The 25,342-nt window shown below is 49.9% G+C and overlaps 1 protein-coding gene across 1 annotated transcript in view; it reads right to left on the minus strand.

The window, feature by feature from the left end:
• The window catches only part of Trappc10 (trafficking protein particle complex subunit 10), a 76,765-nt gene extending 66,691 nt beyond the window's left edge, over window positions 1-10,074 (minus strand). The window contains exon 1 of the mRNA XM_076867173.2: window positions 9,938-10,074. Coding sequence (XP_076723288.1) covers window positions 9,938-10,004 — 67 coding nt within the window. The 5' untranslated portion in view covers window positions 10,005-10,074. The remainder of the gene's footprint in view (window positions 1-9,937) is intronic.
• Window positions 10,075-25,342: the final 15,268 nt, after the last annotated feature.

Raw genomic sequence — 25,342 nt, forward strand, 5'->3', positions numbered from 1 at the left:
CCTGGCCTTTCCGTGAGATGAAGTAGTAAGAGTGGGAGACTCAGCACCTCATCTCCTCTTCTTACAAGGCCACCGATCCTATCATGAAGGGCTCCCACCCTCTTAGCCTAATGTAACCAAAGGCTCCACCTCCTAAATGCCATCATGTGGGAGCTGGGGTCTTAGCATAGGAGTTTGAGGGGGCACAAACATTTAGTGTACAACAGATACAGTTATCATAAACATTTATATGAGGTCTGAAATTTGCTCCAAAATAATATAGAATGAGGCAGGGACTGCCCAACTCACTGGCTGCTAGGAGGAGAGCTCTGTGAGAGTTGGACCTTTACTCACAGGTAAAGCCCCACCAAACACCCACAATAGTGCCTGGCATGGAACAGGGGCTGGTACAGTTTCAAGCGGTGAAAATGCCTCAGCACTCATGTGACACACCAATCAAACCAGGACCCACAGGATAGGACATTCTACAGCAGGAGTAATGGCAAATTTTCAGACTCCAAATTGCATTTTGGAATGAGTAAGACTACTAAGAATTTCTAGTGTAAGTTTGAGTTCTTAGAATGCTCAATGAAATTTATTTTATTTTATTTTTAACTTTTATTCTTAAGTTTTTTTTTAGGTGGACACAATATCTTTATTTTACATTTATGTGGTGCTGAGGATCGAACCCAGTGCCTCGCGCATGCTAGGCGAGCACTCTACCACTGAACCACATCCCAGCCCCTCAATGAAATTTAAAAAGTGATTTTCCATTTTACTTAACTCTCTGGAAAAGGCTGTCTCTGAGGGCTAGTTTTAGGGACAGACCTGCCTGTGCCTGTGGGCAGATGGAGTCTGACTTCCCTGAGCACTGGTGAGCCCATGCTGGAGGAGAGCCAAACCTCTCGGAGCTGGCCCTTGTGGTTACTCAGCACTGATAACCACGGTCACCCAGAGCACAACTGGCCCTCTGCTCTTCAAAATAACTTGAAAATAATCTCAGACAGCCCTCCCATTGTCAAACTTGATGTTTAAAAGCTTATTTTTTAAATCATCTCTATTTTTTTAAAAGCTTAATGACTGGTCCAGGTGAACTAAAATGCCCACAATTGGTGTGCTCCAGATTTTATCACCCAAATGGGTTGTTCTCAGTCCTCAGGCTTTGCTGAAAACTTCAACTCTGAAATGTATGCAATGACCTAAATGTTAACTGCTCTCAGCTGAAAACAGGAACACTTTCCAAACATGCAATGCTCTCAGGAGAAACCAAGGTCTAAAACTGATACTAGTTTCTTCATTATTTCCCTACTCACGTATTTTTTTTAATTTGCAAACAAGGGTCTAAAATAATATTGAGAAAGGAAATATCGTGTAATAGATATTCAAAAAAGGCCAAACAAAGGCATTTATTTCCACAGGGAAAAAGTAAGAGCGTGCAGAAGGGGCTGCTCTTCTTCTCAGAAGAGGCAATTCTACTCAGTGTCAACACCCAGAAGAATCCAAAGCCCCAAAGCCGGGAACCCGTACTCTTGGTCAAGAGGTCGGGAAGGAATTCACAGAAGCAGAAGAAACATGTAAAACTGACACCTGGTGTCAGAGGGGGCTGAGGGGCGGACCCTCAGAGCTGGGTGTCCACATGACCTCGTGTGGAGACGCGATCAAGTTCAGGGTGGTCATCCCAGATCACACAGAGATACATACTGTCCTAGGCCCTGAATCTGATGACAAGTGACAAGTGTAGGACAAAGAGAAAACACAAGGGGAAATAAACAGGGAGAGGAGGTGGCCATGAGATGACAGAGTGACCAGCCACGGGTCGGGGATGCTAAGGGCTGCTGGGAGCCCTGGGAGGTACAGAGGCTCCTTAACTTTAGCCATCCACCTCCAGGATGGGGTGGGGATCGATTTCTGTGTTTTAAGCCACCCAACTTGTACTGCTTCTGTTATGGCAGCCCTAGGAAACTGATACAAGCAGGATGAATACAGAAGAATAGGCACGCTTTCTCCAGTGCCCTTCCAACTCACCAGGGCACGTTTCTCCTCACCTCATAAACGTTAAGGCAGCACAAGTAAACAGGTAATCCAGAATTCAGGAGACGTCAAACTACTAATAAATCTATAAAAAGAACCTCAAGGACAAAAGATACATACACACTAAAATAATTATGATAACACTGGGTTGGACAAAGAGTGTTTTTTGGTTTGGGTTTTATTTAGGGGCAGGGAGGGCACTGAAGATTGAACCCAGAAGTGCTTTGCCACTGAGCTACATCCCCAGTCCTTATATTTTTTATTTTGAGACAGGGTCTTGCTAAGTTGCTAAGTGGTCAAGGCTGGCTTTGAACTTGCAATATTCCTACCTCAGCCTCCCGAGTCATTGGAATTATAGGCATGAGCCACTGATCCTGACCAGAGAGTTTTTATATATGACATGAAAAGCACAATCTATAAGAAAAATTAAGAGTTTGTCAAAAATTAAATAGTTTGCACTTCAAAAAGACACAAGGAAATGAAAGGGCAAACCAAACTGGGAAAAAAATCTTCAAATCATGTCCAAAAAAGGACATATATCCAGAAAATTAAATGAACTTTTGCAAGTCAATAATAATGCAATTAAGGGCTGGGGCCTTAGCTCAGTGGCAGAGCACTTGCCTAGCATGCGTGAGGCACTGGATTCAATCCTCAGCACCACATAAAAATAAACAAATAAAATAAAGGCATTCTGTCCATCTACAACTACAAAAAAAATTTTTTAATGCAATTAAAAGATGGGAAAAAGACTTGAATAAGCATTTCACTGAAGAGAATACAGCATTCAGGGAAATGCAAATTAAAACTTAAAGCAGATGCCACTTTATATTCATAAGATGATGATAGTTAAAAAAATAAAAAGACAACTTATCACTGAGGATATGGGAAAACTGGAATCTTTGCTAGACTGCAGGGGAATGTTAAGCAGCAGGACAGCCACCTTGGAAAGTATATAAATAAATGAATAAAATAAAGATCCACCAACATCTCAAAAAATATTTTTTTTAAAAAGTTAAACATAACCTTATCATGTGACACAGCCATTCTCCCCTAAGAATCTTCACATGAAAAATGAAAACGCAGGTGTACATGCAAGCAAATTTTCATGGCAGCATTATTCACAAGGCCAAAAAGTGGAAACAATCCAAGTGCCCATCAACTGGTGACAAGATGACCATGCTGAGGAACAGCCATAGAGTGGAATCCTCCTCAGCAATAACAGAAGGCATGCTGACAGCAGTGCATCGCGTGCACCTAAACTCCGCAGGTGAAAGCAGCCAGATGCAAAGACCACACCTGCATGGCTGCACTGCGCACAATGTCTAGGAAACCAACCTGTAGACGCGGAGCACGGGGTGCCCCAGCTGGGGCAGAGCAGGGATTAACTGCTACCTCTACCAGCGTTCTTTTGGAGGTAACAGGCTGAATTGTCATGATGACTAGAGAATTCTAAAAACTTACCAAAAGTAGTGTTCAATTATAGTATGTACATTAAAGTCAATAAAGCTATTAAAACTGAGTTTTTTCCTACCAAATAATAGTTGGGTTTTTATCCCCACAACCCATCAGCCTGTCAAAAAATAAAAAAGATGCATTCTCCCCTACCCAGTGTAGGGGAGTCAAACCTGGGTATAGCTTTTCACAGGGATCATTTGGAAGAAAGTTTCACAAGTCAAACTTCTCACCTTTTGATCCAACAATTCCACTTCTAGATTCCACACTTGATAACAAAGATGGACTGATGTTCTCCTAGTGCATTTGTAAGGTTTCAAGTTCAGTTTTATAGAATAAGAAGTGTATCTTTGTCCAAGGCCCCCTCCAAACACCAGACGACCTCTCCTTAAGGGTGCTTCAGAAGACCCTCCTGGGCCCCAAGAGTACCTTGGTTTTGGTCACATAGTTATATTTTACTGACTTGAGGTTTAAAAAAAGCCTAACCAAACACAGCTCCTAAGACCTTGCAAATCTGGTCTCCAGATGGGTGCAGCGGCTGTGGCACACGCCTGTAACCCCAGCAGCTGAGGTAAGAGGATCACGAGTTCAAAGCTAGCCTCGCAACAGCGAGATGCTAAGCAACTCAGTGAGACCCTGTCTCTAAATTAAAAAAAAAAAAAAAAAAAAAAAGGGCTGGGGATGTGGTTAAGTGCCCCTGATTTCAATCCCCAGTGCAAAAAAAAAAAAAAGGAAAAAAAAAAACTGCTTTCTGGTCAACCAGTTAGCTCTATTTGTTTTACTGGATTAATGGGATCCTCAATTCAAAACATCCAAACAGAGAATGTGCCTGTGTCAAAAAGCTAAGGGCATATAATTTACCTAAAACAAACCAGAGAGATCAGGATTCAAACTCTCCAAGGATTTTCTACAAAGCTCTGTTTGTACTTAATAATTTTATGGCAGCAAAACCTTCTGTCTTGTGGAAGCAAGGATGACATACAGCAGGGTTTTCCCTTGGAGAAATGCTCACTCACTCATCTTACTTACTCAGCACCTGCCCATGCCAAGCACTGTGCAAGGTGCCAGAGTACAGCAGTGGCCAAAGAGACAACATCCCTCTAGTCATGAGCCTCACACCAGCCAGGGTTAGGGTGGAGAGACAATGAACACAAAAACAAGCACTGGCATCAGGGGTTGCTGAGCCAAGATGGCGAAATCAATGGGACCCCAAACCTAAGTGGTGTGGGGGAGGTGGTCAGAGCAGACCTAGAGTTTGGTGACATTTGAGCAGATACCAGAGGGCAGGCAGGAGCCACCATGTCCCAGGAACTCAGGAGAAGAGAAGGCAGAAAGACACAGTGACAAAGGCCAGAGGCCAATGCAGGTTGCAGGGGTCCCGGGCACAGCAAGGAAGGCAGCAACAGAGGTGGGCTGTGTGTCTAAGGGGTCTTTGAAGATTGCTCTTGTTCTGTTTTTCATTTTTGCTTCTTTATGCTGGGGGTAAACCCCTGGGCCTCATGAATGCTGGTAAGAGCTCCACCACTGAGGTATACCCCAGTCCTGTGGAGGTTCCGGGAAGGTAATGAGCCACTGAAGGGGCGGAGCAGAGCGCTCAGACGCTGGGACTTCTTGGAAGGAGGCTAGACGGAACAGGGAGGCCAGCTGGGAGGCCACAGCAGTGTCCTGGGAACATGAAAACGCGGAAGAGTTGGGAGCAGCAGTAAAGGAGAGAGAAACAGCCAGACTCTAGACATAGTTCAAAACTAAACAGATTATATGTGCTGACCACTGAATGTCAGCTATAGCGGGATAAAAAGGGATTCATGAACAACTCCAAAGTCATTGATCTGTAATTTAAACTCAAACATTCTCTAAGGCCAAAGAACCGTGAATAGATTTACAGTTCACGTTAAGAACGGACCCAGACGAGTAATGACTAGGGAAGAGGAAGGACAGCAGAAAGGAAGGCGGGAGTAGAGAAGGAAAGGACAGAAACAGGAAGCTGGCAATTATGGACCTGTGGTCCCCATCCTTCTGGTCTGCAGATGGGCACAAAGCCAGTAAGAGAGTGGGCCCTGGAGATCCACCTGTATCCTGTGAGATCACACACACTAAGTCACCTCATCCCATCAACTGGCAAAGAATATTCCTGTACAAAAACTACACGGCAGCTGTTGGGATACAGTGCTTAATAGACCCAACTGCTTAATGAATGCAAGCCCCAGGTATCCCCTTTAACCTAGAGGTGGTCTGGAAACTCACTGACTCCCAAGGCATGTGAGCAGACAGTGAAGGGTCTCTTCTCAGCAGCTGACTTCCTGTGCACTGACTACCTCCCAGCCACTCTCTCCAGAGCTTCATACATGCTCCTTCTTTTAAACTAGTCGACCCAACTGTCCACATCACAGATGAGGTCTGCAGAGATCAAGTGCGGCCAAGGTCACTACCTGAAGACACAATTGCTCCTAACCAGCCTCAGGCAGAATGCCACACCTATAGAACAAGGTGAGCACTCTGGTGATACCTTTACTCCTGCCTCCACACACACACCCGAGAGCAGCCCAGGATCTGGAGGAGGACAGTTTCCCCCCTTCTCAATCATGATTCAGCCTACATGATTCAAAACCTACATGTGTGTTAACCAATTAATAAAAAAAAAAAAAAGTTCCTTAAACAAATCAGTGGAAAACAATGCTTCCATCCCAAGCACCACACCTCCAAACCTGGAGGAAAATTATAATGTTCAAGTGCAAAAAGGTTAGCCTGCAAGGGAACCCACACTCCAACCAGGTACACACATTTACATCCCTGCTGCCTTTCTTCCCCTGTCAAAATGGAAAGATTTGGAACATCAGATCTGGAACCCCAAAAACAGATTCAGAAAAAGGAAACAGGCAATGTAAGATGTTACCAGCAAAAAAAGATCATCTGGATGGAGAGAACTATTATTTTTTCAATATTATATAACTCCAAGTTGACAGCATGTGCTATCTTAGGCACCGTGCCTAACAGCGAACAAAGAAAAGTCACAAATCAGTGGAAGGATGTTGACTTTGTCCATGAATGAGACACCTGGAGAAAGAATAGGTCTTTCCTAGCAGGAAAGGACAGAAACTTAAGTCTTTATTCTGAAACAGAATTGACCATATGGTTGGAGTGGGGTGGGGGGAATCTAAGCTAGAACTTAAATTTAGATCAAATGGATTCCCTGGATTTGTTTCAGTTCATTGAGCATTCTCATGATTAATAAATTATACAATAGATATTCAAACTGCTCTGACTGGGTGATTCATCGCCCAGCCCACTGCAGAATAGTTTCAGAAGCATTCTTCAGTATTTACAAGCTCTAACTAGCCTTAGTGCCAAGTGGATCCTCTCCTGAAGTAGTTAGTCTCTCCTCACCAGAGCCTATTAGGCAAAAATTAACAATCTTTTAATGATGGATTAAAATGTATTAAAACTTCCAGGCAGCTTCAAAATAGTATTTAAATAATTCAGCAAGGTTTAAAGTAACAATCTACTCTATTTACCCCTAATGTCTGGGAATCTCTCATTCTTCTCATGCCTATGCATCTGCCTAACAATGTTGGTACCATATGTTCCTAAATTTACCTGAACCAGTTACTTTTCAGATACTTCTCAAAAAGGTAAGCACAATTTTTTTTTCACGAAAGCAAAATCTTCCAATTCTATGGAAAAAACTGATAATAAGCATAAACTGTTTTTATTTTAAAACAAATACAGCCCCCATAAGAGTTCAAGGGCTGGCTAAGTATTCAAGGAGATGTGAAGTAAGAACATTGCAAATAAGACATAAATAGATATTTTAAAGCAAAAATGCTTCAAACTAACATAATATGTACATAATATTAAAAAGGCTGTAAACTGGCCCCTGAGTAGAATTCTTCAGGCATTTCCTACTACCCTTGTCTGCACTGCTTAGGCCAGGTCCTCCTAAACAAGCCGCTGAAAGCCAGAGGACGACAATGGGATGAAGTGAAATCAGGACAAATGCTTCAGCCTCAGACATGCAAGAATGGAATCTCAAGCATGAACCATGAAGTCAGACGCTCTACATGTTTAAAAAAAAAAAAAAAAAAAAAAACTCTACTGCCAGGTGCAAGGGTGCACTCCTATAATCCCAGAAACCTAGGAGGCTGAGGCAGGAGAATTGCAAATTCAAAGCCTGCCTCAGCAACCTAGCTCAGTACTAGGCAAATTGGTGAGACTGTCTCAAAAAAAAAATTTTTTTTTTAAAGGGCTGGGGACATGGCTCAATGGTTAAGTGCCCCTGGGTTTAATCCCTGGTACTAAAATTAATTTATTATTTAATTAATTAAAACTCTACTTTCAAAGAGATCTGTTTTACTTTTCAAATGAACTTTCTCTGAACATTTACTGAAGCCACTTTCTTTTCTGAGATTCCAAAGAATGAAAGTTGCCCTTCTGAGACAGCGGTTCCATCAGTACAACACTTCCTCCTCCTGCTACTCAAACACAGAAAACATTCCACCAATACACCACATCCCAAGAAGCTGAAGGAAAGGAAACTGCACCCCACAGCTGCTTGTCATGCATACCTGTGCAAAACTGACCATCAAACTTTTCTCAAACACTGACTACAGGATAACAGATTCTAGCCCTTAGACCTGGCAAAACCTAACAGAGTAGGAGCTCTCAGACATTTATACAATGCCTGTGGAAATTCTTCCCAAACTAAGAGGAGGAAATACAATCAGGTATGTAGATGCCCCACCAGCAATGAACACTTATGCAGCATTCATACTTCATGCAGCACTCCATGAGAAAATTTTCCATGATTTGGAAGACACTGAAACTGAACGTGAACTGAGCTCACCTTCCCTGAGGAATCAAGAAGCACCTAGGAGTGGCAAGGCCTCCAGACAAGCTCTGACACGTCTATCCACTCCAACAGAATGTGCAGAGTCCAGCAAGACTTTCAGTTAACATTCTGAGAAGTTACAGCAAAACTATGCAAGACTCCAACTTTAAATCAGACAGTCACCTCTAAAAGAAAACCCATTATGTAAAGAGGAAGCAATAATGTAAACTTTATACAATTTCTCAGGCATCCAACAAGAGGAGTTTACAAGGATCATGCTTATTCATAGAAGGAATGAAGGGGGAAAGAGGAACAAATAGAGAGAGCAGAGTTCTGGAGACCTACAGAACACTGGGCTCTGGCCTAAGAACCAGGCTTTGCAACATAGGAGAGCTTCTGCTTCTTTTCAAAGCATAGAAAGAACTTGGAAAAAGTTAACTGCACAATGTCATTAAGATATAGAAAATACATGCTGTCAACAGTCAAAAATCCAAATACTTGTAGCTGAAAGCCTGCTCAGCAAGTCATCAAAATGTCAGTCAACATCTCAACACTTCCCACAAGCCCCGTTGTTTTTTAAAGTTTTTATTTCTAAAGTTATACTTTAAAATTAGAGTTAAACTTTTCCTGTAACAGAAAAGCATTTCCTTTGGGTGTGCATTTAATGTAAGGAAAAGAACCACAGGCACAGAGATAGCAATTCAGCTGTCCTGAGCTGGGCCTGTCACGTGGAACAACTCCTCTGACCACCAGGCCTAGGATTCTCCTCTGAAAAAGTGCCCAGCACTTGCCCAGAGGGCTGCAGGAAGCTTCAATGACAGGGAACAAAGCTGTGTCAAAACGGGGTTGCACTGGTCACCTGCAACTCTGGCTACCTAACACTTACCGGGAACAACCTGTGCTCTGACTCCCTGTGCGCCTGCAACTGAGCGGCTTGCCACAAGCAAGCTGACCCAGCCCACTGGAAAGCCCGCCCCCCTCCCGGCCAGTGTGTCTGCAACTTGGGGCAGGTCGGCCGAAAGGGACTGGTTGGGGGCCAATGGGGCACACAGCGCTAGTCGGAGAGCAATCTACAGGGGCCGACAGGGGGCTATACGGGGCCGCAAGGGATGCCGGGTTGCAGTGGGCAGCAAGGGGTGACTAGGGGATGACCAGCTGGGCGCTGGGGGCTGCACCGGGTGACCAGGAGCTGGCCGGCCGGGCTGCTGCGGGCTCATGGGGTGACATGAGTGGCCGGCTGGACTGCTTGGGGCTGCACCGAGTGACACCCGGCTGGCCGGCCGGGCCGCTGGGCGCAGCACGGGGTGACCAGGGGCTGGCCGGCCGGGTCGCCGGGGGCTGTACCAGGTGACACCCGCTGGCCGGCCGGCGTGCTGGGGGCTGCACCCAGCTACACTACTCTAGGCTGGATCCCGCGGCCCCGCTCCCCGCCCGGGTCCTGGCAGCGGCCGCCCGGGGCAGTCGCTGTCCCACGGCCCGGCGAGAGGCGTCCCCGCGGGTCGCAGGTCGCCGGGAGCGGGAGGCCGCGCCGCCTCCGGCCACACCTCCAGGAAGCGGCAGCCGGGCGGGTGCGGCCGACAGAACCCGAGTGGCCGGGATGGCCGGGGTGGCCGGCGCCCGGCCGCGCCCCCCGCCCGCGCCCGCACTCACAGGTGACGATGGGCTTGTTCTCCATGGTGTAGATCACCGGCGGCAGCGGCTCCTCAGGGGCGTCCATGGGCGTCCGGCTCACCGGCCCGGCCGCCCGCGCCCCATGGGCCCCCGAGGCCGCGCCGGGCCCGCCGCGCCCGAGCCCGAGCCGCGCCGCCGGCCCCGAGGCCGCTCCCGAGCTGGCCGTCCGCCGCGCCGCCCGCCGCCGCCGGCCGCGTCCACTTCCGGCCTCGGCGCCGCCGCATGACCACTTCCGGGGCGCGCGGCTTAAAGGGGCGGGCCTTCCCTCCGCCTGCCCTCCGACGGAAAGGGCCCCGGGGCGCCGCGGCCGTGCACCTGCGCGCGCCTACGCCCCAGGCTCCGGCCGGCCTCCGCTCGCGGGTTTCCCTGGGCCGCGAGGTCACGTCACTGCCAGGAGGCGGGACCCGAGGGACGGCCTTCCCGCCACCGAGATCCCGGCCCGGCTCCCCACAGGCCGGAGGCCCGCTTCCCCTGGCGCGAGCCGGCCCTCGGGCGTCCCCGCGCTTGGCTCCCGCCGCCGTCCGCTCCCTAACCGCTCCGCGTGTCGCGGCGGTCCCTTTGTGTCCCCACCCTCACCCTCGCCTGCCACGCTGGGCCTGGCGTGGTACGTGTTGGGAATGCCGCGAAATAAAGCCTTGCTTTTCACGGCACGGAGGGCGGGTCTGCGGACCTTGCAAGAGAATGACCGGGGGCGAGTCTTGCGGACGCCCCTGCCGAGGAGGGTGCCGGTTGCATCCTGGGTGCGAGGCTGCGGGGCGGGAAGCCGGTGGGGACCCCGGCAGCCTGCTGAAGGAGAAGGCCTCGGGCGTCCCGGAGGCGAGGGCTGGGGCTGAGCTAAGCGCTGTCGGCCGAGACCCCACGGTGCTTCTGGAGGAGTGGCTGTTAGAGATTGGACTGCACTGGAGCAGTGCTGCAGGGAAGACCTGTCCATGCCATTAACACATCTGGGACATTTAACTGAGCTAGAGATTAAGGACCTGGTCCCCAAGGTGCCAGCAAACTTGTTCTGAAAAGTCACAGAGTTGTACATGCCACAGTACAGATTTTGTCAGACTCTTTTTTTCTAAAACAACTTTTAAAGAATATAAACAACATTCTTAGCTCAAGAGCTATACAAAAATAAAGGTATTGTGTCCATTTAAAAAAAAAAAATGCATTCACAGGCCAGGTGTGGCCTGTGAGCCATATGTTGCTGACCTTACCCTAAAATAAGGCCCACTCTACACATGACTGAAGAAACCCTAAGCAAACCCTGAGAGATCCTCCTGAAAGAAGGAGCTTGGACATCAAGTTCTGCCATTTAGGGGGGCCAGAAACACCCCAGGCATTCAGCAGACCCAATGGCAGCACAGAACTAAGCCTAGGCCAGCCCACAGGGAGAATGACTGGACTGCAAACTGGAACAGACTCCTGAGAGGAAGATAATCTAGAGTCTCTGACATTTGTTATTTTCCAATGTCCAGTACACCCTAGAGAATTACTAGACACGCAAAGAAGCAGGAAAATATAAGCCACAGCCAAGACAAAGGGCAACCAACAGAAACCAACCACCAAGGGCCCAGGTGAGATTGACCAAGACTCAAAATGCTCTCCAATAAGTACATTCAAAAGGCTAAATGAAGACACAAGAACTCACAGCAGAGAAATAGAGACTATTTCTTAAAATGACCATAGAACTGAAAGGACACTAACTGAAATGAAAATCTAACTGTATTGATGGTCAGCAGATAGGACGTAGCAGAAGGTGGAGTTGGCAATCTTGAAGACAGATGAGTTGGCATCACAGAATCTGAAGAAGAAAAAAAAGACTAGAGAAAAATGAATAGAGCCTCAGAAACCTAGGGGACAGTATTAAACGGCCTCACTCACATTACAGGAGTTCCAGAGGAAAATAAAGTAAGAACAGGGCAGAACATTTTTTTTGAAAAATAATGGCCAAAATTTTTTTAAAAATGGTGAAAAACATGTACTTACAGATCAAGAAACTTAGCAAAACCTGAACAGGATACATACAAAGAAAATCACATGCAAGCACATCACTGTCAGAAAAAAGAGATACAGAGAATAAAATTTTAAGAGAAAATCTTAAAAGCATTCATCAAAGGCCAGTGTTGTGGCTCAGTGGTAGAGTACTTGCCTAGCATGCATGAGGCACTGGGTTCAATCCCCATAACCTCATAAAAATATACAAATAAAATAAAGGTATTGTGTCCATCTTAAAAAAAAAAAAAAGCATTCAGCAAATTAAGACATGACCATGACCTTCCAGGGAAGGACAGTAGGGGTGACACAGACTTCTCATCTGATACAATCATGGTCAGAAACAATGGTAAAAATATTTAAAACAGCAAGGTTTAAAGCCTGTCAACCCCAAACTCTGTAACTTGCAAAATTGTTTTTTTTAAATGAGGGCAGAAAAAGATTTTTTTCCAATGAACTAAAATTGAGACAATTCATAACCAAAGGGGAGGGCATTCACAAACCATTGCAGGGTGCTCTTCCATGAAAGGAAATGTGGGAATTGGTGTCAGGAGGGAGGGAAGAGCTCTGGACTTAACGCCAAGTGGTAAACATTAAAGAGTATGCCTTTTCCTCTTGAATGTATGTAGAGGTAAAGATAAGACCACGATAGCATGAACAATGGATGGAGAAAGGATAGCAGATTTTTAGCTTGCTACATGCATGCAGTGTGAAATTTCAGGTACAGAGTGGGAAACGGGAAGGGCTGTGTACAAAGAGGGAAGAGTAGAATGTGATGTGGTGAGGACTTATTTTCTGCCTTAGAGCAAAACCACTAGAAAGTAAATAAATGAAAGAGGTTTGGCTAAGAAGCCAATAGAGGAAAGAAAATGAAGTAATGGAAAATATTTGATCAATCCAAAAGCAGTCAAGAAAAGAATAACTGAAGAATAAAAAAAAGAAAGGAGGCTGGGGTTCAGCTCAGCGCAGAGCACCTGCTTAAGCATGCACCAGGCCCTCGGTCCCACCGCAAGAAGGATGGACAGAAAGGACAAACCCAAATGACCAGTTACAACAAGAGAAGATCTCCACATCTATTAGACGTGAGGGTGCAGATCAAAGTGCAGTGAGGGTGGGCTCAGGGGTGGAGGTGTGCCTGGCATGTGTGAGGCCCGGAGATCCCCAGCACCACACACACACACACACACTGCTACTACTAATAATAATGATAATAAAGCCCAACTATAAGACGCTACCTCACATCCACTCAAATAGCTAAAATGAAAATTTTCAAATTTTTTCTACACTTGGCAAGTGTAGACTCCTAGCCAAGGAATCTGTGTGTCTTTTACATCTTCAGTCTGTTCTCAAAGAGAGCTAAGTTCAGATATTCTGGAAAAGCAGGCCCTAGCAGCTTCCCGAATGGACGTGCCTAGGTCTGGCCATGGGACAGCGGAGCATGGGAGGGCGGGAAGGCAAAGGCCGGTGGTCTCTCACTCTCTTCCAGGCAGCTCTCTGGCTTGGTTGCTGGACAGGAAACCACTGAGACCCACTAGAGTCTTGTTATTTGTTTTTTGTTGTTGTTATTTTTTAACAGGGAGCTCGGGAAGTGCTCAGACTGAGCGTAAACGCTGATGTAGCAGTTCCTGTTCATAATGGTGAACACGGTGCTGCTCCCTCCATCAGGGTCCAGGCTTCTTCCCAGTCCCTTTTCTCATGAGAGAGCGCTTTGGTTTGGTTGGTTGGCTTATTTGTTTGTTTGAAAAGTTGCTGGAACTTGAGCTCAAATGCTCTTTCCTGGTACTTTGCCTCCAGTTTGCAAAGAGCTTGCTGCATGGTGCGTGGGGACACTGTGTGAGCTACATTGAAAGGGCGGCGCACAGGCATTGCCTAGACCCTCTCCACAGAGGGCTGAGCCAAAAGTGATGGCAAGTCAGTGAATATTCATAGCACTCTGTTCACAGTGACCCAGGACAGGCCCAACTCGGACGCCCTGCAGTGGGTGAGCAGCTAAATGAACTGGCACATCCACACCTCGGAGCACTACTCAGAAAGGAAAAGGAAGGAAGTCCTGGCGCAAGTGAGAGCCTTAGGGGGCCTCCTGAGAATAGGGCTCAGTGGACAGAATCTGATGCCAAAGCTTATCGACTGTTGCTGCTGTTAATAGAACCCTCCTGAAGTAACAGAATCATAGCACTGGAGAAGAGGTCCGTGGTTTTCAGGGGGCTGCGGCATGCAGAGAGCAGTGAAGTGGGCATACAAGGGCAGCTGCCTGGTGGGGAAGGGCCATCTATCTTGACTGTATGGACATCAATACCTGGTGTGACACTGAGCTGTTCTGCAAGGTGTTACCGCTGGGAGGAATTGGGGAGGGCACACCAGATTCCTCTCAACTGCTCATGAATCTACGTTATCTCAAAATTAAGTTTTGTTTAAAAGCCAGCTGACCTGAGTGGTGTCGTGTGGATTTCCTGAGTTTGCCAAAGGCAGCCACATGTTGCTGTTACTCTGGACCCTGACTTAGCTCCCCATCCTGGTTGTCATTCCTGCAGGCTCCAGGTGCTTGGGGAGGCTCCCCGAGGCCCCCAGCCCCGCCCTCTGACGCAGATGTTTCCTGATGGGCAGTCTCTGCACACGTTCAGCCCGTCCTCCTGCCCAGAAGCCAACAGTCCACAGTGGGGGAGGGCCTGCCACAGTCTGGCTGGGCATGAATAACCGGAAGGTCACGAGCCACTTGTAGAGTCAAGCAGGAACGAACTGTATTCCAGAACCCACGCAAACTCCACGGGAACTCAACGGGAATTCAACAGGAACTCTGCAAGAACTCAAAAGTAGCAGGCACCCGAAGTAGCAGGAGCCACCTTATTGCCAGACAGCAGAGGTTTATATACACAACTGAATACGCAGCTTGTTTCAATTTAGCATCATCCAATTACAGCCATCAGTCATGATCTTAATAATTATGCACAGCTTAACTTAATCATCATCATCTTAATGGCTCGCTGGCGTTACTTCTCAACCACTCCTTCTGGCAAAATGCCAGGCACCATCTTGACTTGGTTGTGGCTCTCAACAAGGCCCACTCCCTGAGAAGCAGGAACTCTGTCCCTGTGCTCCTTGATCCAGTGACCGCACCTTGAGTGTGCTCCAGGGAAGGACCCCCAGACCTCGGTGAATAAAACCACGAGTGGCAACTAGCTTGCGCCAGCCCTCAGCAGCCTGCCCCCCTCTGCTGGTCTCAGTAGTGCTCAGCACGCTCAGCCATCAGTGTCCAGAGAGCCCAGTGTCCAGTGCACAGAGCAGCAGTCCTTCCTGGGCTTTCTTCTGCATAATGGGATTTAAATAAGCAGCAATAATGTCATCAGACCTGGCACCGTGGACGGTGTTTCCGGACACTCTGGTCCATGCTCCTATTTTTAACACAGCTGCCTTTTTCTTTGGCCTCCTGACAGTCTGGACTCTCATGCCCTCTCTCCAAGCTGAGAGGCCTCCCCGAGACGCCTGCTGTGCTCCTGCCTCCTGTCCCCAGTGTATATCCCGGCACAATGTGGCAGGAGCCGCGGCCCTCCTGATGCTCTCATCTGACTCCACACTGTATTAGCTGTTCTCAGGACCCAGAGAGCCACCCACTGCCCTGGGGGCCACGGCCATCTGTCACCTGGCTTAGCCACAGGACGAGGCCAACTTCTCTCACATCAGCTCCTGGCACATCAGATATCGGGGTGACATGACAGAGGGGGTGAAAGGAAGGGCCAGGGGAGAGCTGAGCTGCCCAGGATGCCAGACTCCAAGGGCACCCAAGCTTTGTGGGAGGAGGCTGGAAGGGTGGGTCAGCTACCAGAATTCCTGTCTGACCCACATCACTGGGACAATGGAAGTGGCCCAGCCCTGGTGACCAAAATGGCAACAAGACAGGGGTTCCTGCAGTACACATAGATGATGGCAGACACATTGGTGTCCCAGGTCCCTTGAAACCCAGCTCATTTTGGTTCAAATGCAGAACCAGAAGTTCACCCATCTGAGATGATAAGGACCCCACATTTTACCCTAGAAAGTCTAGAAACTTCTCCAAGGTTAGAGGAGCAGACAGGGGCTCTGGGTGGGTAGATATCTGGGCAAACCTCCCTTTGCTCAGAGGGGCTTCAAGTTCAGGAGAGAGCCCAAGTGGGACCTTCTCAGTGACAGTCCCTGTCACAATCACCTGTTTTTCTCTCCCCTCCCCACCCTCCATGCCCAAAATACACCACCTGCACCTGGGTCCCTGCTCACTCTCAGGACTCACTGTTCTGTAATGGGGCGTTTCCACACAGGCTGCTGTCCAGCCCAGCTCCAGGGCTGCCCAGCACTACAGAAGAGGTACCTCCGTGGCCTGGTGGCCTGGATGGTAACTGTCCAGCCCACACCCTGGAGGGGCTGTAAGGCGAGTGCAGCAGTAAGGGCTGCCTTTTGAGCAAGAAGAGCTTCTGCTTATTGTTCACAGAAAGCCCAGTTTCTCCTGTACCCTTTCATGTTGGAGCTCACAGGCCAAAGAGGGCCGAGTGGCCATGCTGGCCAGGCCTTAGCCCACAGGCCCAGCACAGTGCCAGTGGCAAGCAAGAACCCTGAAAGCAATTGGCCAGCTATCCCTGGCAGGATAGGACAGGGATGGCATGTGTGCACAGAGGTCCATCTGCCCTGTTATGTCCAGGCTGGCACAGGGACAAGTGGGCTTTCTCAGCAAAGACTTGCTTTTTTCCACTTGGCTCTTGCCATTGCCTGACCCCAAGGGCTGCTTCCCAGGGCCGGGGCCACTCTGCCCCCTGGGCTCCTTTTCTAGCCTCTTCTCCTGGAGATGTCTGCAGAAGCCTTGGGCAGACACATGTGACTGAGCAGATGCCAGGGGAGGTTGGCAGAGTGCTGGGAAGGAAGGCATCTGCCCTCCCAGGTGGCTGACGCACCTGACCCCAGGAGAAGGCAGGTCTTTGTTTAGGGTACGTCCTGGAGCAGGGCACAGTGCAGTGGCATGTGAAAGGCCTCGGGTCTAATCCCCAGGCTCAGAAAAAGAAGTGAATTTAAAACATGCACCCTCCCAGCAGAAACAAGTGAGTGACCATCCCAACTGCTCAGAGGGGAGTCCAGGACGGAGCAGGTGCCAGGCAGGGCCTTCCCGGGCCCCGGGCAGAAGAGAGGCGCACTTCCTCTTCCCCCAGCGGAGGGGACATTCCTGAATGCTGTCCTCATGCTAGGCCACCAGGAAAATTTCTGTGAGTTTCCACCATGTTAAGGGGACATTTTCTGATAATGATACAAACACACCAGACTTTGACAAAACTGGAAAAAAAAAAACAACAACAACAAGGAAAAAACCCACGACTTTACCTGGAAATCTACAAATGTCTCCTAACTCCTGGGTCAAAGGGCACTGCACGATCCCTAAAAATCAAACCCAGCGAGAACCCGCTATGGCAGGACGGTGAGCAACGCTTCCTGGAAAACACATCCTGAACCCCAAAGTCCACTTTGTTAAAGGAGAAGTGAAAATGAGGGACTTTGCAATGACTGAAAAGGCTAGAAAATCAAAGGCAAAATGAACAATAGGAGAGTAGAGGAACGAGTCACAAGACAAAGCAGAATCAGTGATGAGAGAACAGAAAACAGCAGAGACGCAGCACTCTGGGTGAGGAGGCCAGGGGGTGCAGAGGGGGAGGAAGCCCGGACACAAAACCCCGACAAAGACAAGGTGAGAGCTCGCCCAAGAAAAGATGCTCTTAATCCAAGTGACTTTTGCATTTTAAATCAGGATGAAATATGATCATCTAGGGAAATCTCACCTTGGAACAGACAGACAGACCCAATGGAACATTCAAATTATTGAAGAGCCCTTTCCCCTCCCTCCACAAAATCCCACCGACCAGCAGCTTCCCAGGGAAGGTGCAGCAGCCTTTAGCCCCCTCCCCAGAGCTCCAGGAGAGAGTGAAGACACACCGCTTCTTATCACACAAGTGGGCCTGACGCCCTGAGACAGCCTGCACACAGAGAGAAACGCATAGAATATCAACAAATGACCTGGCATTGTCACTTAATTGGGTTTACTGCAAAATGAAGAGATGAGGTCGTACCGGGAAACGTTCCTGGAACCCATCATATTGGAGGACTTACAGGGAAGCCTCGTGGTTACTGCTGTGGTCTGAATGTGGCTCCCAAAGGCCACATGCGGGAAACCTACCCCCGTGCACCACTGTCGGCTCGTGAGCTCCGGAGAGCCCCACCGCACGCAGAGAGGGCTGGAGGCTCTGAGCTCACCCTCTGGCTCTTGCTCTCACCCTCTCCGCCTTTCCCATTCCACCATGGATGACACACCAAGAGGAGGCCCTGGCCAGATGCCAGCACCTGGACCTTGGACTTTCCAGCCTCCACAACCACAAGGAGCAGATTCTTATTGTTACAAATTACCCGGTCGGTGGCATTCTGCTATGGTAGCACAGAACGACTGAGGTAAGCCCTTCCAGGGAAAGCGTTTACTCGCCGGGTAAGAGGCGCAGGCCTGTAATCCCAGCAGCTTGGGAGGCTGAGGCAGGAGGATCACGAGTTCAAAACCAGCCTCAGCAAAAGTGAGGAGCTAAGCAACTCAGTGAGTCCCTGTCTCTAAATAAAATACAAAATAGGGCTGGGATGGGGCTCAGTGGTTGAGTGCCCCTGAGCTCAATTCCATTTACACAAGTTCCACACACATTCTTGATTTTTTTAATGCCCAATAAAATGGGTATCATTTGAAATGGGATGCTTTCTGAACAGGGCAGCATATGCAGCATTACACACATATAAATGCCAGGCCAAAGTCAGCAGAGTTTTTCCCATTAAAGTCAGAAAGGAGACGGGAACAATACCATCACTATTACTTCACATCGAGTCCAACATTGGCCAATGAAACTGACAGGACTCAGAAACTGGAAGTGTGAAGACTATCACTGTTTTGGAAATTAGATCGTCATATGAACACCATTAACAGGAGTACTCAGTGGACTACTTATAACATCATCATTAATGGGTGAAAAGCAATAGCATTCATATTATATATATACATATCTATGTCATCAATTAATAGTAATGATACTACATCAATAACTAGAGAGATGTGTGTGTGTGTGTGTGTGTGTGATATAGAAGAGGTGATGGAAGAAGGGAGTCACAAGAGCCACGTGAAAGATAAAATGCCAGGAAACCCATGTCCCAAGCAAGGTGTGACACAGGAAGGAATCCCCGAGAGACCCAGACCGACCTGAACAAACACCGGCCAGGAAGCTGACCGAGTCACACTTCTGTCATTCCTAAATCTAATGAGATCCTTATAATAAAAAATACTAACTGGTGTAGGATTGCTGCAGTAGAGAAGGTGATTCAAAAAAAACACCCACAAAATATAAACAGAGGAAGAGCAGGGAGCCCTGCCCACCAGGCCGCAGGGCGCTCTGCAGAGCCTTGCAAAGAGGGCACCCACATAACAGAGACAGCGCAGTTCAGGGCAGGCTCCGCGCTCCTGGGAACTTCAAGCTGAAGGGAACTAAAATGGACTTTCCATGAATATTTTGGAAGTATTAGAAGAGAGCAGGAGGAGAGGCATTGAATAAAGAAACACAAAACTGTGTTTCAGTCCTTTTACTGCCATTTTAAAAAAAGGGCTGATTTAGTCGGATGGATGATTTATGCCACCACTGTTGTCACATCCGCCACCATCACCATGACCATGACCACCATGACCACCATGACCGCCACCATGACCATGACCACCATGACCATCACCACCTTGACCATCATCACCACGACCATCATCACCACGACCATCATCACCACGACCATCACCACCACGACCATCATCACCACGACCATCACCACCACGACCATCACCACCACGACCATCACCACCACGACCACCATCACCACGACCATCATCACCACGACCATCATCACCACGACCATCATCACCACGACCATCATCACCACGACCATCATCACCACGACCATCATCACCACGACCATCATCACCACGACCACCACCACCTTGACCATCATCACCACGACCATCACCACCACGACCATCACCACCACGACCATCACCACCACGACCATCACCACCACGACCACCACCACCACGACCACCACCACCACGACCACCACCACCACGACCATCACCACCACGACCATCACCACCACGACCATCACCACCACGACCATCATCACCACGACCATCACCACCACGACCATCATCACCATGACCATCGCCACCATGACCATCGCCACCATGACCATCATCACCATGACCATGACCATCACCACCATGACCATCACCATGACCACCACCACCATGACCATCATCACCATGACCATCATCACCACGACCACCACCACCATGACCATCACCACCATGACCATCACCAACATGACCATCACCACCATGACCATCACCACCATGACCATCACCACCATGACCATCATCACCATGACCACCACCACCATGACCATCATCACCATGACCATCATCACCATGACCATCACCATCACCCTGACCTTCATCATGACCAACATCTCCACTGCCCCATCACCCATACCAATACCATCACCACCACTATTACCACTACCACCATCATCTATTACCAATTCCACATCACCACCACCACCATCATTACCAGCACCTTCGCCATCACCAATGCTGGGCTTGAACTTGAGATCCTCTAGCCTCAACCTCCCAAGTGATCACAGGCATGCATCACCATCACCATGCCATAAGATGTTAATATCCAAAATATATAAGGAACACAGAGAATTCCACTGCAAGAGAACAACCTGATTTTTCAAGTGGCAAAGGAACTGAATACACGTTTCTCAAACTAAGACAGACATATGGCCAACAGGTATTTGAAACAACACTTAACATCACTAGTCATTTGCATCGCAGGGAAATGCAAATTGAAAGCATGGTGAGATGTCACCTTACACCTGCAGAATGGCTACTCTAAAAAAGACAGAAGGAAGCAGGGGTTGGTGAGGATAGGAGAACAGGGGGGAAGGCCAGCCAGCACGGCCGTCGTGGGGAGCCGCACTGAAGCTCCTCAAAGAGCTGAAATAGAGCTGCGAGGAGACCCACAGTCCCACACCCAGACGACAGCAAAGGAGAGGAAGTGGGCACAGGGAAGAGTCCTGAGCACCGTTCACAGCCGCCTAGACAAGGAATCAGCCTAATGATAGACCCAGCCTGATTCCCTCTTAAAAGTGGGAGCCATCTCGCCACTAAGACATGAAAGCTAATTTTGGCTTTCCTATAAATTACTGCAGATTCTGAACCTGCTTGGAATGCCTGCTGTGCCTTGAACTCGCCCATGCCTGGCTCTCCAACCAGACAGCAGCCCTCTCTGAAACTTTAGAGACGCCTCACAAATCTTGGCCTTCCCTGGCCAGTACTGACCCTCTCTGAGGCTCTAATGACCTTCATAAATTCTGATGTCGGGGCCAGCAAAAATGTTATGCTCGTCGGAGTTCTGTCATCTGTAACCCCCCTTTGTGTGACTTTCTGGGCTATAAAGCTGGGCTGCAGGAAAGCTGCGGTTGCTGCCTTGTTCCCGCGGTTTTGGGTGGGAGAGGCAGCCCAGCCAGTCAAAATAATAAGCTCGCTTTAATTTTATTTTAATTGGAGTCAGTGGTCTTTTCTTGCGTCCTGGTCTAACACTAAGCGTCTACCAACAGACGAGCAGACAGAGAAAATATAGCGCTTACACACAGTGGAGTCCTGTTCAGCCCTGAAATGTATAAAGTGTGAGATGCAGGGAATTTCTCACCTGAACTTCCTATGCAGTCAGATGTAATGAGTAAATCTGGGAGAGTCGGGGCTCTGTTGTAATACAGAGCCGTCTGGCCTAGTGCGTCAGGCTGCTGGAACAGCACACCATGAACCACCTGGCTCATCAACAACAGAAATGCGTTTCCCACAGTTCATCGTCCAGGTGAGGGTTTTTGTCCTGGTTCAGAGACTTCCCCTTGTGGGTGGGTGGACTCTCTGGATCCTCTAAAGGACACTAACCCCATCACAGGGTCCCAGCTCATGGCCCAACTTGTAGTATGGTCACATTGGACGGTAGGTTTTAAGATGTGAGTTTGGGGGGGCAAAGACATTGCAAACGGTCCACAGGAAAACTTGGACAGTGGCAGCATCACAATATCCAAAATGTGGATGCAGCCCAGATGTCACCTATGAAAGAATGGGTAAATAAAACGGGTCTCTCCTGCAGTGGAATAGTATTCAGCCATAAAAAGGAATGAAGCACTGCCACATGCCGCCCTGCAGTTGAACCTGGAAAACATCATGCTCAGAGAAAGCAGCCAGACACAAAAGGTCAGGACTGCGTGGTGTTGTTGCAGGCGTTGTTCAAAAAGCGGGGTAGTGATTGTCTGGGGCTGGGGGATGAGGGGCCTAACTGGGTCCCAACAGCAGCTCCTACGGACTTTTCTTTAAAGTCAGCCCTTTTCTCCAACCTTGGGGCCCCTGAGTCCCTGGCTGGGACTGTGATGACCACCAGCAGCCTGTCCCTCTCCGCGGGTGAAACATACCCAGAGACTCTGGGGCTCCCAAGACATACTGACGTGTCCGGGAACAGGTGCAGGGACGTGTGGCCGGCTCCAGGAACACCCGGCCAAGAAGCCGCCCAGAGCCTTCCTTGTAGGCCCCAGAGGGCTGTGCCCCCGACACAGGAGCAGCGCTGCCCGCCATGTGGGCAGAGTGTGCAGGGGCTTGATGTGAGCCGCCAGCTACGGAAAGTCCTGCAGGGCAGGGAGGGCTCAGAGCTAGGGGCCGTTGGAAAGCAGAGGGACGTGAAGAGGCTCACTGGAGCCTCGAGACCCACTGTGTGAGTCAGCTGGAGCCACGGGGCCGGGAGCGAGTCCACACCAGGAGACAGCCCGGGCCAGAGCTGGGAAGGGCACCCACGGGGTTCCTGAGGCACCTCCTGCACTCAGAGCCGGGCACTGGCCAACCACAGCCGTGGCCAGCGCAGACGAGGGTCAGTTCTTGATCCCGCAGGACACATGGAGACCCTGAGCCCCACTGGGCGGAGAAGCCGTGAAGTTGGTAAGACCCATGATCAAGCTCAGGAGAGCAGCTCCTGCCCCTGGAGGCACAGGGAAGGTGGGCAGCGCCAGAAGCAGGGGCTGAGCCAGGGCTTCCTGAGCCTGTTGGACTCCCCAAGATGGATCCTCCCAAAGCAGAGGAGCTGGCAGGAGCTGCCTCATGCATTTTTAAATGGCCATCACTTGGGGTCACCCTCTAAATGGGTTGTGTGAACCTCAGAGGCTCCAACCAGGTGGCAGGAGGCCCCGGAGAGGCTGCAGGGCAGGGTTACATCTCCACCCTCAGTGGCCTCCTGGCAGGAACCCAACGGGGCACCAAGAACAGGCCCCCTGCTCCTCCTTGCTCTGAGACCGACTGTCCCAGTGGCTCTCAGCCCAGGCCAGCAAAAGCACAGCCGCAAGGCGCCAGGGTGGTGGGGCTGGGTCCGGGTGCTTCCTGAGGGCTTTCTCCAGGGCCCTGGAGCTGACCCCCCTCCCTGTGCGTTTGCTATTGACGGTTCTAGGCTTTTAAAAGAAAATGATCAGCTAGGGCGACTCCGGTCCCAAGCCGTGGTGACGAGGCATTTCTCTGGTTCATGTGAGAGGGGTGGCTCAGGCAGGGCACAGCAGGTGGGCTTGAGGGAGGGTACCCAGTCTGTCCTGGGACCACCTGGGTCAGACTCATAGGGATCTGAGAAACCAGCAGATTTCTGAGCCTGAGCCGGGCCCTGAAGCCGGGTCCATCATGGGGGGCGAAGGTGGAGTGAGGCTGACCCTCATCCACTATGGGCTAGCTCGCGCTTTACCCTTCTCTTCGTGGTCTTTGAGAAATAATGGTCTCGTGCATTTTGTTGTTGTGGAGTTCTCCTTGGGGCTTGGGCCTGGAATGTCTGCCAGAAGCCCACGGCTGGGGATACAGCCACACACGCACTGAGCACCTGGTTGAGTCTGGCTGGACCGGCGACTGGGCAGTGGGCCCTGGCTGGAGGAAGTAGGTCTTGTGGGCATGCCGGAGGGTTGATCTGCCCCCTGGCCCTTCCCTTTTCTTTTTGGTTTCTGGCAGCCGCCAGGCCTTCCACCATCAGTTTTCTGATCTAAAGCTGGCTGACCAGGGACAGAACCCTCTGAAACCGTGAGCCAAAATAAAGACATCTCTCCTCCTCTCAGTTGTCCTTGTCAGCATTTGGTCACAGCAGTGAGAAGCTGAGCAGCAGTTCTAGATGATGTCATTATTCGACTAAAACTACTCTGTAGCCTTGGAGGACGGGCGTTCTACTACTGACTTGGGAGCAGGTATTGTGCTAAAAGGGAAGTCCAGCACGGCAGCGAGGTGCCACTTCACACCACAGCGTAGCTAGACTCAAAACGTCAGAAGAGCAAGTGCTGGTGGGGCTGGAGGGGGCCTCTCTCCCAGCGCTGGTGGGAGTGCCAGATGATCAGCCCCTGCGGAAAGCACCGAGCACTGAACTCCTGTATGGCCAGCAATTCCATTCCCAGAACATTGCAAACGGTCCACAGGAAAACTTGGACAGTGGCAGCATCACAATATCCAAAATGTGGCCCAAATGTCACCTAGGAAAGAATGGGTAAATAAAGCGGGTCTCTCCTGCAGTGGGATAGTATTCGGCCATAAAAAGGAATGAAGCACCGCCGCACGCCGCCCTGCGGTTGAACCTCGAAAACCTCATGCTCAGAGAAAGCAGCCAGACACAAAAGGTCAGGGCTGCATGGTGCTGCTGCAGACGTTGTTCAAAAAGCGGGGGACGGGGGACGAGGGGCCTAACTGGGTGATAGATAAAAGGCCTGAGGCTTGGGGTGGTGAATGTCACCTCATGTCACCTGGTCACACTCCGCAGCTCTGCGGGAGAAGCCACAGGTGGGACACTGAGGCGGGTAAACTGCTGATGGCCGTCTGGGCGCCCTGCAGTGCGAGGGACGCTGCGTGCTGGGAAGGGGCGGAGGCTCCAGAAGGTGCGGTCAGTGCTCCCCACAAGGCACCCCTCACTGAGGCAGAGGGCTGCATGAGCGATTGGCACTGCCGTCACTAGGGCCCCAGAGTGACCGTCCTCAGGTGGCCAGTGCCACGGTTGGATGGTGGCATTGAACCAGCTCCCTGATTGGTGGCAAAGGCCCCGACAGGAAAGCAGCCTCTGACCTGGGCACTCAGTCGCTGCCACCCTTCCTGCTCCAGGGAGCCAGACCTGTTTGAAAGCAGCCCCTGGGACACCACTGGGTCCTGGTGGGTGAGAGGCCCCGTGGAGTAGCAGGTGACCTGGTGGTTGAGCCGCCCCGCCCGAGATGGTGTGTCCTACCCGCTGTGTCCCGGTTGGCGGGGCCCCAGCCGTCTGCCAC

Source organism: Callospermophilus lateralis, chromosome 10 (genome assembly GCF_048772815.1).
Source record: "Callospermophilus lateralis isolate mCalLat2 chromosome 10, mCalLat2.hap1, whole genome shotgun sequence".
NCBI lineage: Eukaryota > Metazoa > Chordata > Mammalia > Rodentia > Sciuridae > Callospermophilus > Callospermophilus lateralis.